The sequence below is a fragment of the Nicotiana tabacum genome, chromosome 1 (assembly GCF_000715075.1).
Source record: "Nicotiana tabacum cultivar K326 chromosome 1, ASM71507v2, whole genome shotgun sequence".
Lineage (NCBI taxonomy): Eukaryota > Viridiplantae > Streptophyta > Magnoliopsida > Solanales > Solanaceae > Nicotiana > Nicotiana tabacum.
Genome location: NC_134080.1, coordinates 209,445,387 through 209,461,412, shown reverse-complemented (window position 1 = coordinate 209,461,412; position 16,026 = coordinate 209,445,387). Strand labels below are relative to the sequence as shown.

General features: G+C 32.5%; 1 protein-coding gene across 1 annotated transcript; it reads right to left on the bottom strand.

The window, feature by feature from the left end:
• Positions 1–8,824: 8,824 nt before the first annotated feature.
• Positions 8,825–10,534, bottom strand: LOC107768228 (protein FAR1-RELATED SEQUENCE 5-like). The gene is made up of 3 exons (XM_075223177.1): positions 10,099–10,534; positions 9,465–9,901; positions 8,825–9,073 (listed from the first exon to the last, which is right to left on the bottom strand). The coding sequence occupies exons 1-3, from the start codon at positions 10,532–10,534 to the stop codon at positions 8,825–8,827; spliced, it is 1,122 nt and encodes a 373-aa protein (XP_075079278.1).
• Between the last annotated feature and the right edge of the window lie 5,492 nt (positions 10,535–16,026).

Genomic DNA, 16,026 nt, shown 5'->3' with positions numbered 1-16,026 from the left:
TTGTATACTATTATATCATATTGTTATAGTATATTGCATATTATTACAGTATACTATAACAATATATTGTACACTATAATAGTATACTGTTGCAGTATAATTATATACTCCTATAGTATATTGTATACTGTAGCGGTATACAACCAGGTAACTGTGTTCTTCTTCGATTATTACAATATACTGTTGCAGTATATATTGTAAACTATAATAGTATAATATTGCAGTATAGCTATATACTCCTACAGTATATTGTATATAATAGCAGTATATTATTGGGTAGTTGTGTTCTTCTTCGATTTTCAGCTGAAAATTTGGATCTCAATCACCTCAAATCAACTCCAACTGCTATCAAATTTCAGTATGAACTTCCAGAAGGTATTAGTCCTCAACTCAAATGCAAAGTTTATTACTCCCTCATATTATTGATCAATCATTATAGTAACTAAAAATCATTTGACCGATCACCCAAAAAAGAATTCAACAACATTAGCAAAAACCAGAATGTCTCTCGATTCAACTCGTAGGGACCCACAATTTTGCAGGTTCTATTAGCAAAATCGAAAATGTCCGAGTTAATTATATCAATAATTACCACACAAAATCTTTTCGATGCAGAGGTCCAGAGTAACTTAACAATGCGTATGAGAAGTAACAAGAAAAACCAACCTGAAGGCACCGATCGAATTAAGGTTTTGATTGGCGTGGAAAAACACCTAAAATGTAGTTTCCTATTTCCTCTGTCTTCAGCAAGCAAAGGGGAATTAGCAAGTCAACGGTGTTTGAGCTGTAAAAAATTATACTTTGTCAGAGATTAGCGACGATAACGAGTTGGAGAAGCAGTTGAGCTGGGGGACAAGCCGCACGTTCATATTAGTAGGGAATAACCGGGTAAATAGTTTGGGTCTGGACATTAAAGATAAATAGTTTAAAATTAATAGGTATAAAGTGAGATTTTCTCTTGTAACTAAGGTGAAATACAAGGGTGTATACAAAGAATATGCGACTGTATACAAGAAACACAGAAAAATAAAATATTTTTATAGAAAGTCAAACTCAAGACCTCCGCTAATTAAGCGGGCGCTCTAACCAACTAAGCTATGAAAGCTTGTTGCTCTCTTTTTTCAGTTCAAAATAATTAATCTCTTATTTTATGAATTTGCTATAAATTCAAACATAGCTATGAATGATAAATTCACTAAAAGTATACCTACGAATAATAAATACCGTTAAATATTTGATGTATCGTGTAATTTTTCAATATAAAAATAACATCTTTTGCCATAGTAATATTTTGCCATTAGTTCAATTTGTTAAATAAAGGAAAAAACAAGGGGATAACAATTTCTCAAGAAATCATTTGAACTAGGAAAGGACAATAAAGTAAAAATAATAATAATAATAATAATAATAATAATTATTATTATTATTATTATTATTATTATTATTATTATTATAATAATAATAATAATAATAATAATAATAATAATAATTATTGCATATAGAGCACCAAAATACCTACTAGTAAAAGAATAGACGTCTTAACATGTCTAGACTAGCCATATAGCAGCAAGAATATTGACACCCAACGAAAATAGGCTAGTCTCGTGGAGTTTATGGATCAAATGGCGGACCGAGAATTTGAGGTCGTGAGTGTACTTTTAGATTCAACTAAAATATGTTATATATATTAGATGTCACTGCTAAAATATCAGTAATTTTTTAAAAATCATCTAAATATAGTATGAAATTTTTGCCAAATTCCGAGTGCTAGTGACACCTCTCTTTACAATAATAGATCTGCCTCGGGATGAAATGTGTTGTGCACTGCACTAAATTCAGCACCAATATAAAAAATTAGTGTAAGACTTATCATTTTTTTTTGGTTGTTGTGAAACTCATAACTTTGGTGGGCAAAATTGTGAACTTGAAACATGCAAAGATGGGACTGAGCCACATCATGCCATATATATATATATATATATATATATATATATATATATATATATATATATATATATATATATATATATAAATAGCACGGGCTAGCCAGTTTTCGGACTGGTCATTTAAAAATAGTCAGTGTTTGCCAAGTCATTGAAAAATAGCCATTATTTTGCTACAACAGAGACCAGCCCAGCATAATATACTGGAGTTCGGTGCACTTGTATATAAACTTCCAACATATTATGCTGGAACTCCAACACGCGAAAAGTTCCAGCATAATATATTGGAGATTCGAGCACCTGTGTATGAACTTCCAACATCTTATACTGGACAGGTATACTTTGCTGGAGCTCCAATATATTATGTTGGAGTTCTAGTATATTTATGCTAGAACTCCATTATATTATGCTGGAGTTTCTGTATACTTCTGCTGGAACTCCAGTATAATATGCTAGAGTTCCAGTATACTTATGCTGGAACTCCATAATAATATACTGAAGTATTTTTCGGATTTCGAACAGTATTTTCGTTCAGATTTATCTTTACATGAAAAGTGGCTAAATTTCGATTACTTTTAAAAGTGTGACTATTTTTGAATGACCACTTGTAAATCTGGCTATTTTTGAATTTCTCCCCATATATATCTAATAGGAATTTTTACCTTCATATGCCACATATAAAACCTTATTACCCTCAATGTTTAAGGTTAGAGATAATTACATTTAGTATACTAAATTATCATTTATATACCATAATTTAAAACAGGGATATAATTAATGGGGCATTTATATGAGGCATAATTATAGGACCGTATATTCCCACGTTTCTCTTTCCTTTCAGCTCAATCCCCCCCCCCCCCCACGTTTTACCTTTACCCTTCACTCCCCCACGTTTAGCGTCTGTTTTCTTCTTTACAGAACAAAAGCTACCCACGTTCTTCATTATTCTCCATTTAAATTCACCAAATATTGAAGTTATTATTCTACAAAATCCGTTCTCATCTTTAGTCAAGTTGAAGTTAAACCATGAAGAACATCAAATCTCCCAAAACTTTACCTAAAAAATCTACAATAGGTGATATCCCCTCTTTCGATTTGGGTGTTTTAACACCAAAATCACCACAAAGCCAAGTAAAATCTACACATGCAATGGAACCTACTACTCACAGTTCATCTCCTAGACAAATCTGTGCTGAGATGAGAACAAAGCAAATGCACGATGTAGATGCTGGAGGAAGTGCTACACCAGGCGGCAAACAACTCAAAAGAAAGGAGAAAGAGGTATGTGTAGATGACGACTTTGCTGAAGATGTCCCTAAAATTCCAACAGTTAAAAAACTCAAGTTGTCTCCTGCTTCCTCAAAACAAAAAACGAAGAAACAGTCCAAAAAACTCCCAAAATTGGTTCAGAAATTTTTTTTGGTGAAGGTAAACATTTATTATTTTCGTTTCCAGTTTTTTAGTTTTGTTTTGGATGTAAAAATCTCTGTTTTAAGTGTTTTGGTAAATTGTAGATTAGTTGTCTTAATTTTGTAGATTATTTGTAGTTGTGATTTTCTACAGTTTATAATTGGAGTTATTTTATTGTCGTTTTGTAGTTATATTATCGTTAACTTTTAAATTTTGAAACAGAGCTGTAGTTACTTTTTTCTTCCTGCTTTTTTGTAGATAATGTTTATATCTGTAGATGTCTTGTAGTGTTTTGTAGTTATATGTGTGGGTAGGCTGTACTTTTTTGAAGCAGATTTTTTTGTATTTTTTCTTCCTGATTTGTTGTAGCTATTTGTGTAGTGATTGTGTAGTTATATGTAGATAATATGTAGATTAATGCTTCATTTTTATGCAGTTTACTAATGTGAAATAATTTATCATTTTGTGCATAATGGACATATTTTGCCCCATATAATGTGGATTATGGGGTGCTTAGATTCCACACTTTGTGTGATCCTAGCATTCTTATCCAGATAAAAGAGTTTGTCTCCAAATGCTTTAAAGCTTTTTAAAAACACTTGTTTTGGTTACTTACTGTCTCTCCCCTCCATTTGCATGCAAAATCAAGCTATTCATCTTCTAATGAAGTATGAACTGTCTAAGTCTAATGAATCATTTTTTTCAATCCACTTGAAGTGGGGAAAATTGAATTTTTCATTGAGAGAGTTTGGTTTAATTACCGATTTAAATTGTGTGAATCAGTTTACAGATTATGGATATACTTCTAGTTATGTTAGCAAGTTAATGAACAACTATTTTCCTAACAAAAAAAGAGTAGAGAAGTGATATTTGAAAAACATAGTAACAAATAGATCTTGGGTAAACGATGAGGATGCAGTCAAGTTGTGCATTCATTATCTTTTGGAATTTTTTGTTTGCCCTTATGACAAAGACCATGTGTTTTTTATAGACCACTTTAGATTCTATTTGGTAGAGTCTGGTCAGTTTGAGTCATACCCATGGGGTATTAAATCGTTCAATCAGATTATGAAATCCGTTAGGCATCGTCTAAATCCCCGTGTATATTCTTATCTCATATGGGGATGCTCATTAGCCTTGCAAGTGTGGCTTTATGAGTGTTGCTCGACCGTCAGCAGGGAGCTTGCTATGAGGTGTTCAGACTCAATACCTCGCATATTAAGATGGTCAGCTACTAAGGGGCAGATTTGGTTAACTGCCTTTGAAAAGAAGATGATCAAGCCTGAGTGGATTAAGGTATTTTTTTTTAGTTTTGTATGTTGCTACATTTACCTTCATAATATCTACAATTGGTCTACATTTTCTGCCTTAGTGGAACTAACTGTTTTTTTTTCATTATTCAGTTCACAAGCATGACTGAATCTGGAGAAGAGATTGGAGTGCCTACTCTGCCAAACAAGATTGAGTATGAAGATGAACAAGGTGCACAATCATCAGAAGTTCCAAATGCTGATTCTCCAACATTGGAACCCAAACATACAGATTGTCAAGAGGACAAGGAATCTGTGGCTAAGAAGCTCAGGAAGCTAGAAAAGGTAATTGAGCAAGTAATATTATTAACTACAATATATTTATATATTTGCTATAATTTATCTACATTTCATAACAATTTATGTAGTATACATTGTAGTTAAATTGTAGTATAATTCTATAGTCAGCCCTGTTGGGATTGCACACATTGTAGTTAAATTGTAGTATAACTGTAGCAATTTGTAGACAATTGTGAAAATAATACTGCCTCGTACATAATTAAACTGATTTGTAATTTATTTGAATAAAATTACCAACTAACTATATTTTTAACTTTTAGGTTGATGGAAAGTTAGAGGATTTTAGGAAGGCTATATTTGAGGAACTCCATGACCTTTGAGTGGTTATAGATGATTCTGTGAAGAGTGTTTTAAATTTGATAAATAGGAGATATGATGTGGATGAGGCAAAGGTAAGAGTTGACATATATTTATATACCAAAACAAATTATGACATATGAAACAATATACTCAAACTAACATAAAATCTTTAGTTTGCTCGTAGTTCAACCAAAAACAATGACCAACAACAAGGAGTGAACAACCAGCAATTTCAGTTCAATATTGGTGATCAAGTGCATGCAAGCACAAGCAACACATGTATCTACAATTATATACACTTAGTATAAAACTTTATAGAGCATAGTTTTATTATTCACATTTTATCTACAACTTCCTACATATATCTACAACTTTCAAGGTAGCATTATCTAGTATTATTTACCTTTTTTAATTATAAATTGAAGCTGTAGTTTGTCCAGAACATGTTCCAGCACATGTTGACTTATATTCAGAATTTCAAGAAGCAACTGAGGTAGAACAAGCAGGTATAATATCATACTGTCATTCAGAATAAATAATTGTTGTTTATACAATTTTACATTCCTGTTAAGTAAGTTATGTTTTATGTAACGGATATTGAAGATATCAATGCACAGTCCCCAATTCACGGAGTGACTGTAGCAGCTCAGACAGAACAAGTCATTGAGAAACAGCTAAATGAAGGTGAAGATGCACAACATGTGGATGAAGTTGTTTCTGAAGGATCAGGCATTGATAAGAAGGGTGTGACATTGGATGACTTTGAGTTGCCAGACAACTTAACACAATTGGTTAAGCATGGCGAGCCCATACCAGATGAAGCAACCCCTATTCATCCGAGGAGAACCACGCAACCGGGGAAACATGCACGATCACTTTTCATACCTCTATATAGTTCTGGAGGCAGCAGCTCTATTGGACCTAAATTTTTCTACCTCAAGCACCCCTTCACAACTCTTATAGGTGAAAATGTAGATTCTGATGTGTTAGATAAGTTCAACAAGTGGTTATACCACCATAGTGACAAAGTATCTAAGAGGTATGAATGATTAATTTGACACTTCCATTTCAGCATTTTAAAGTTTAAATATGTAATTCATTCTGTGATTTTTTTGATTGGACATTTATTTGTTGTTACAGGAGGAAGGCTCCCTTTTCCATAAAGGATAACCAAAAGAAGGACTGGTTTTATTCCCTTTCTCACCCCGGACAAGTCCTCAATGACTCGGTAAGTATCAAAGAATAAATTCACAAGATATATTTTGTCTTCTGTTTTGTAGTATAATTGTAGTTATATTGTAGATATGAAATATTTGTGACCATGCCTTTTATTATAAATTGTAGATATAATGTAGACATTTCTTATAAATGCTGCTCTTATTATTTATAGTGTGATTGTATTTAGGTTGGAACTTATGTATCATATTTAATGATGAATTGTATGTAAAAATTATATATTTGGTAATTTGGACAGAATTGGTATATCTGTATTTCATGATTAGTTAATTTGTAGTTAAATTGTAGAGCAAGTTGAAGACTTATAATATTAACTGTAGTTTGAATGTAGATATTATTGAGACCTTATGGTAGTTGTTGTGTTCCATGTGTTGTTGTGTATAGTAGCTAAAGTGTAGCTATTTGTTAGATTATTTGAATTCTGGCTTTGTAGTTTAAAGTGTCGCTGCTTTGTTGATAATTGTAGTTACACTGTAGCTTATAGTAGATTTTGTTTTATTTTGCAGCACATTGATGTTATTATGTATTACCTGAGAAAAAGAGGCAAATATAGCCCCAACAACAACAACACTAGGTTTACAACAACCGATTGCTTGTTCAAGTCAAAGATTGAACAAATATATGAGAAGTTCATAAGTTCTCCGCCAGAAAAAAAGTATTCGTTTGTTAAACCCGATGATGATGTTGCAGAATATATTCTTGGGTATAGACTTCTTGCTAATGTTGCCTGGGATGAAGCTTACTATGTCATTATGCCCGTGAACATTGTAGAGAATTTCCATTGGTTTTTGGTCGTTTTCGACATAGCGGACAGACAACTTTATGTGTATGATTCCATGGTATCTTCACACCATCATAATGCTGTTGAATCATGGTTGATAAGCTTTCAATCATTATCCCTCTGTATTTGTGTTGCATTGGTTTCTTCGGGAAGCGTAAAGACATTGACTTCAAGACCACAAAGGCATACATTGAGAAACCAGTTACAGACCCTCTCAACATACAGTGGATGGTTGCGGAGATTCCACAGCAAAAGGAAGGATCACTGTAAAAAAACTATTCTCTCTTTCTAGATGTTTAATTTTTTTTTTTATAATCATTTGTTAAATAATTAATTTTTTTGTCTTATGTAGCGATTGTGGTGTATTTGTGGCTGCTTTTGCGGAGTATGTTAGCCTTGGAGATTTGTCAATCCCTTCAGAAGACCTTTCAGATATCGACCAACACCGTAGACGCTATGGAGCTCTCCTATGGGACTCTGCTACAAAGAAGCAAGAAGATGGGTCAATCAGTGAAAGTGAGGTTACAGGTAGGCTAGCAAGGAGAAAGGGTGCTTCTGCTTTGAATGAAAAGACTAGAGTCCAGAGAAAGAAGAAGTAGTGTCCTGTTTTCCTAGTTTAGTTGATGCCAATTTGTAGTTGAAGGAGAATACACTACTTTATGAACAAAATTTTTATTTTTTTATTGCAGCATACCTTTTTGTTTTGTTATTTTATCTTTCAATATTAGTTGTTCACTTGAATATAAATTGGTTGTTTACAGCACTGTATCTTCATTATATTAAACATGAGTATTTTGATGTTAGAATACAATTTGCCTACAAATAATCTTCACAATATCTACATTTTGGAAACACTCAATGTAGTTATTGTATATAATTTTGTAGTTGTATATGTTCATATTTTTTATGAAATACCTTCAAATTCTAGGTAATATCTGTATATAACTGTCAGTTGAAGTTAAATTACACAACAATCAGAAAAAATAAGTACTCCAATCATAGAAATATATTATCTACAATTTATCTACAAATCATCTACAAATTATTACCAAGACTACAATTTAACTACATTTAACCTATATTTTACCTACAATCTGGAAACACTTTACATTAAAGTTACTTTTTTAATATCAAATGTATTGTAGATAATAAATATTAAAATTTAATTACACTATATCAAAGACAAATTTAGATGCCTGACACAATACATAAAAGCATATTAAACACACATAAACAAATTTGTAGTCTACTTCATAATGATCTTTAAAAACTTAAACGATTACACAAAAAATCTGCTAACTTTAACTCACTAACAGTTAGTTTGAATAACTATTCTAACTACATGATATTCATTTCTTCTTGGGCGCATTCTTGCAAGATCTTTTGTTATGCCCTTCACCTCCACAATTTCCACATGACACCTTGTACTTCTTTGACTTTATTTCATCATATGTTTTATATCTTTCCTTTTGAGGTCTCCCTGGCTACCTTTTATCTCCCGTCGGTGGATTTACTACGTCATCCAAAATATGTTGTGGCACATACTATTTGCTTTTATCAAGAATATGATTTACTGGTATTTCATATGTACGCAGAAGGCTCTCCCTTGTGTAATACGGAGAGCAATAGTTTTCATATGTTTCATTCCTGTGCCTTAATGCTGCTAAAGCATGTGCACATTTAAGTTCTTCAAGTTGGAATTGGCCACAACTACATTTCTTGTTTTCTAGACACACAATGTATCGCTTCAAACCATCTAACATAGTATGTATATGATCTGTTGAATCCCTCACCTAAAATTACAGAACAAACAGAAAAAATATTATCTCAATCATAAAAATAAATTATCTACAATTTATCTACAAATCATCTACAAATATTCTACACCTTATCTACAACCTACAATTATCTACAATTTGACTATAATTTATCTACAATCTGGAAACACTGCATATTAAGTAATTTATTTTTTCTGCACCAAATAAACAGATCTTACCCTAAGCTTCTGAGATTATATTCTTTTGTTCTCTAATTCTTTGTTGAATTTGGACCCAAGAAATGTGAAAGTACCCTTGTGAAAGTACCCTTCGCCTTCAATAACTTCTCGTTGGTCCAACGTTCTAGCAGTGTCTATATATACTCTAAAAGATCAAATATCGACAGCTCTCTTGCATCTTTTGTTACAACGTTCAACGACTCTGCAATATTTGATGTCATTGTCCACGTTCTATTCACAGTTGCATGTACTCTTGACCATCTATGATAGCCAATATCATATAGGTAAGATTTCACATGCGGGTCTACCTCTTCAATCTTCGACATTCTTTCATTAAATTCATCCAGAGTGTATGACCGTGCTGTAGCAAAGTACAATTCATGTAATTGTAGATGACCCTTCTTGAATTTTGACCTTATATTTGTCCAAATATGCCACATGCAAGAGTAGTGTGGCATGCCCGGATAGACAATTGATGTTGCCTTCAGTATACTCTCATTCCTATCTGAAACGACACACATTGAAGGCCATTCACCATATGCCTGCTTGAATTGCTCAAAGAACCACTTCCAAGATGCGTCGTTTTCAGAATCAACCACAACATATGTCAAGGGCAATATTGTACCTACATTATTAATTCATAAAATATTAATTGGCAGCTTTGAAAATGTATATAAAAATATAAATACATAACAACTACAATATATCTTCATAATATAGACAATTTATCTACATTTCATGTAATAGCTACAAAATAACTACAATATATATACATTTTATAGACTGCCTACAAAATAACTACAAATTTTTTACACTTTTTACCTGCTGCATCCATGGTGCTTGCTGTCAGCATAATCCCCCTGTAGGCTGACTTTAAGAATGTCCCATCAACCACTACTACTGGCCTACAATGTTGCCAACCACTTATTGATGTACAAAGAGAAACAAATACGTATAAGAAACATTCATTTGATGTCTTCTTCAATTTAACAACCAAACCAGGATAAGTTTCCTCAAGAATATAAAAATATTTGGGTAATTTGCTGTAGGAGTCAGCCGGATTCTCTCTCAAAAACTGTAAAGCCTTTTCCTTTGCTCTCCATGCTTGCATGTAGCTTAGGTTCACTCCGTGTTCGGATAACATGTCAGTTTGTATGTCCTTTGGTGTGTAAACAGTCTTAGGATCACAATACTTTGGAATGATCATGCTACCAACTACAGCTGCAGTACGTTTGCGCTGTATGAATGTTTCGTCCATTAAGGAGCATGTGTGTTGTCGGTTGAAACTCCTTATCTTGAACATTGCGGAATCATTAATTGACGTTGCCTTGAAGTGCCATTTACAGTTTTCACCAATGCATACAAGCCAATAGCTACAAAAAAATACAATACTTAATACAGATTATAAATGTAGATGCAACAAAAGGATTGTTTTAACATAAAGTAACATAAACTACAATATAACTACAATTTATCTACAATGTTTAAAAAACACATATCTTGAGTAAAACACTGCTTTTAATGATCTTTTCTCCACAAATATCTTCATACCTTCTATGACTAGATCTTTTAACTCTGACTGGAACTTGTGCATCACAGAAAAGTGCTTCATTGCAGCAGTTACAGTTTGCTTGTCCTGATACACTTGTCCTTCTTCAATAGCAGTTTGCGTAGATTCTGTTATTATTTCACTTTGATATTCCTCTATAGCTAGAGAGGATGGCATATCAAGTAACTTTAGGGATCCAGACAAACCTGCATCAAAATAAAGATAAACAGTGTCATTATAATTTTTTAGAATCTTTGTAGATAATTTGTAGATATAGTGAAAATTTTGTAGTCATCCATTTTAGGATGTCAGACATTGTAGTTAAATTGTACTATAACTGTTGCAATTTGTAGAAATTTGTGAAAACAATACTGCTTCGTACATAATTAAACTGATTTGTATTTTATTTGGCTAGATTTTCTAAACATAGATTGTAGTTTTATTTGAAGACAACATTTTGAAATTAACAATTTCTAATCATAGATTGTAGTTTATTTTGTCGTATAAATGTAGTATTTTTTGTAGATAATTTTGAAAATAACATTGCTTTATTCTTTCATTAAGCTGATTTGTAGTTTAATTGTAGGTAAATGTAGTAATTTTGTAGATAATACCGTAAAATCATAATTCTATGCAATTTCGAACTATACAAACCTGCACTTGTGTTATCGTTGGTGACAATTCCATATTGAAATCTCGTACACTTATACATAACAGATATGAACCTAAGTTTTTATTCTCCTTTTTGGTCTCCATATACACACGAACCCCCATATCATTTTTAATCTCCATTGGGGGACAATTGTTGTTCATCATGTATTTGATTTCTACAATTTTTTCTGAAGTATCAATCGATAGTTGTTCTGCAATTGTAGAAATCAGAATACTGTAGCTTGCATTCTCATCTACCACAATGGCATCAACTTCAAAATCTCTAAATCTGCCATAGTTATCCCAATTCTCATTCAATTGTAGCATGATTGCGATTTTGGACATGATTGCGTGTTGTTGCTAATTTATTATTCTAAATTTTTTCGTAATTGTAGAAATCAGAATACTGTATCTTGCATTCTCATCTACCACAATGGCATCAACTTCAAAATCTCTAAATCTGTCATAGTTATCCCAACTCCCATTCAATTGTAGCATGATTGCGATTTTAGACATGATTGCATGTTGTTGCTGATGTATTATTCTAATTTTTCCGTTTTTTTGGATTTCTAGATTGAGAGAAACAAAGATGAAGAACAGATATATGATCGCCAATTTGATTTCTCAAAACGACGAAGAACAGAATATAGCAATGTTGAGTTGTTAAATCTCGAAGATTTGAATTCTACAATTTGAATTCAGTTTGTTGAAGTTGTTCGTAGTTTGTTGAAGCTGTTCGTACTTTTTTTCAAAAAAAAAAATTGAATTGTAGTTTAAGAGTAAATTACGCAGATAAGAAATCTCCTTTCCGTTTCAAAACTTGAATTTAATGTAGAATCAATCAATCCCAAGATTCTTTCCTGATTTTTCGCGCGTTATTAAGGGAAGATTCTGCCCTATTAATTCCTAATAAACGAATACAGAAATTATAGGAAAAATATGGACTAAGCGGGTAATTTAGATACTATGCACATAATTGATAATAAAGTTTCATATATAGTATAGGAAGGAAAAAATCCCTATCTAATACAAATAACACTTCTTCACACGTTGGGTAAAGAGGGAGAGATAACATAATTGTCAGTGAAGGCCCAAAATGGTGAAATCACCAAAATGGGCCATACAACATTTTAGTCCAGATATAGCTAGTGTCATGGCTGCTTTACACAAATGTTCCCTTTTTTAGGCTACTGTTTAAATTTTTTACCAATTTTAATAAATTATGCAAAACTAGTCCTTGCAAAGTTGCTCCTTTCTGACAACAACGTTAAGACTCATGGATAATGTTTGCTCATTTAATATTTAGTTTACTCACAAAATATTAGATTGTAGTCTAGCGTTTACAATAACTTATAAAATTATAGATCGTGGATCCCTGTTATAAAATAAAGACTATAAAGTAAAGACAAGTATAGAGAGAAATTGATATATTATTCGAATTCAAAATGATGTACATAATGAACTGAAATCTCTTCTATTTATAGAAGAAAGGAAGCTGTTGTGTAAACTGCTACGCAAGCTGCTGTGTAAGCTGCTATGCGAGCTGCTACTATACCAGATATGGATAATCTTCTACTGAGAGCAATGTTTATCCATAACGGAGTACTGAATGGATAAGCTTATTATACTCGGTATGGATAATCTTCTACCTAGGGTAATGTATATCCATAACCGGGTACTGAAGTGATAAGCTTCTTCAGGAAGCTTATTTCCAATAGAGTACTAAATAGATAAACATATTTACGGTGGAGTCTCATATGGATAAGCTTCTTCAGGAAGATTATTTACAACGGAATACTAAATGAACATCCATAATATAATATATTTATAACACTCCCCCTTGGATGTTCATTAAAAGGTAATATGTCTCATTAAAACCTTACTAGGAAAAATCACGTGGGAAAAAATCCTAGTAAAGGAAAAAGAGTACACATATTTAGTAATACGCATTGCTAGGTACCTCATTAAAAACCTTATAAGGAAAACCCCATGGGAAAAAATCTTAGTAAGGGAAAAAGAGTGCATCGCGTATTTTACTCCCCCTGATGAAAACCTTGTTTCAAATATTTGAGTCTCCGCATTCCAATCTTGTATACCATCTTCTCAAAAGTTGAAGTTGGCAAAGATTTAGTGAATAAATCTGCTGGATTATCACTTGAACGAATTTGTTGCACATCAATGTCACCACTTTTCTGAAGATCGTGTGTGTAAAATAATTCTGGTGAAATGTTCTTCGTTCTATCTCCTTTTATAAATCCTCCCTTTAATAGTGCTATGCATGAAACATTGTCCCCGTATAATATTGTGGGTCTTTTATCACATTCCAACCCACATGTTTCTCGAATGAATCATTGATCTCAATCATATGCACTCCCTGTTTGCCAGTTTGAAATCGGGCTTTATGGGTATCGGATAAATAATCTGCATCTGCATTACCAATACGATCTGCACCACTTTTGTTAGCATTAACAAGATAAATAAGTGCACCATCTACACCGAGATAGAGTATTTCAGGACCAAGGAGCTCCTCATCCTCTTCTAGAGGTTGGAATGGATCCTTATTCACTTCAAGTGATTGAATATTCATTGGTGTACTTAGTGGGTACACTTTGTCCATGTAAAAGTATTTTTAAGACTCTCTTGGAGCTCTTCCGGAGTTCCAATAAGATTTATGTCACCAACATAAACAGCAAGTGTAACAAATTTTGATGACATTTTCTTTATAAAAATACATGGACAAATAACATAATTTATGTAACTTTCTTTCAGCAAATATTTACTGAGGCGATTATACCACACGCGCACAGATTGCTTTAAACCGTACAAAGATCTTTATAATTTGATCGAGTACATTTATCAATACTTTGAATTATATGCTTCAGGTATTTTCAATCCTTCAAGGATCTTCATATAGATTTAGCCAAATAAGTCATATAAGTTAAAACTTGTATCTAAATGGTATGACATCTTCAAGTGTCTGGACTGCTAGTCCGATCCTCACAATCTTTTACAATATTGTGCACTATATTGTATTAAATATATCGTCGACGATCATTTTGTGTCAGTTCCGAAGCGACATAACTTGTGGAGATCTCATCACTTTCTTTATTTTCAGGTACCTGAACCTTTTTTGGGAGTTTCATGAAATGTTATGTCGTGGGCTCTTCTAGAGCTTATTTCCTCCTCATTTTGATCATTAGCTCCTACTATTTTTTAAGGATTGTTACCTTTGGAACCGATTGGTCTACCACGCTTCATGCGTACAGTAAACTCTATCCTTCTGGGACTTTAATTTTAATAGGAGCATTTGCAGCTGAAATATGATATTTAATTTTGGATCAGCAAATGCTTCTGACATTCGATTTGAATTATCTTCTAAGTGAGGATCATGATAATTCGATTCATATAGCATATTTTTCAACTGTTTATTCCATCCCCCAAATGTTAGAAAAATTAACATATATCCCCAATCATCTTTGGGAAACATATCTTTGTGTATTATGGTAGAGAAATTAATCATATACCACACAACAAAAGATAGTAAAAATATTTGGTTTCTGATCCTAAACCAATTGTAAAGGGAGGACTTATCATATATTGTTGATCTGATGCATACAAGTGCTGCTATATGCAATTTAGAAAATCTTAGACCAACACATGAAGTTTTGTTCTCATAAGAAATGGTTTAGCCATTAATAGGAGGTATTCAATGCTAAACCAGCTTGGATATAAACCAGCATTATCAAGATGAACTGTCTTAATTTCATAATCTGAAAATTATGCTCTTAATCGAGAAAAGCAATTCCAAATGTCAAACTGCAGGTTGACAATAATTACACATGTAACCATCTCATATATGCACCTATAAGTGGTTCACATGATAGGTGAACGAGCCCATATTCACCTTTTATATATTTCAGAATCAGGGGTCTTAGTCCCAACTTTAGCTGGTATAATCAATTCACTATGAGAGCAAGCAGCACATGAGAATTCCTAAAGAATCTTCTAGTTCTTTAGTATATGCTTATCTGAATTCTCAAATAGCTCATTTAAAAATGACAAATGAAAACTTCAAGTTTATCATGTCATGTGTTATCTCTTAGTAAACTTCTGGTTTACTATGGCATAAACTTTTGCTTTAGTAAACTTCTGGTTTACTGTGATACATGATATAGTACAAATTAAAGAATAAGGCGGGTAACTTCCCACATACATATTATTTTACCCCCTATGATTGTGGAAACATGAAGATTATCAATCTTCCAATCATTTGTAGTCTCAATATGATAGTCATTTATATTAGTAAACTTCAGGTTTACTACAACATATGTTTTGACCATAATCATATAATATGAATGACATATTTGTATATAAGCTCTTCGAGAGCCTTCATTTATTATCCACAATCTAATATTTATCTGGCACTACTGGTGTCATGTATCCTTTAGGCAAACAGTTAGCTCTTCAGGAGTTGTTGATACATTTTGTACTATCAAATATTTCTCATACACTTCTGGTATCATGAGAGAAAATCACAATCAAATAAATAA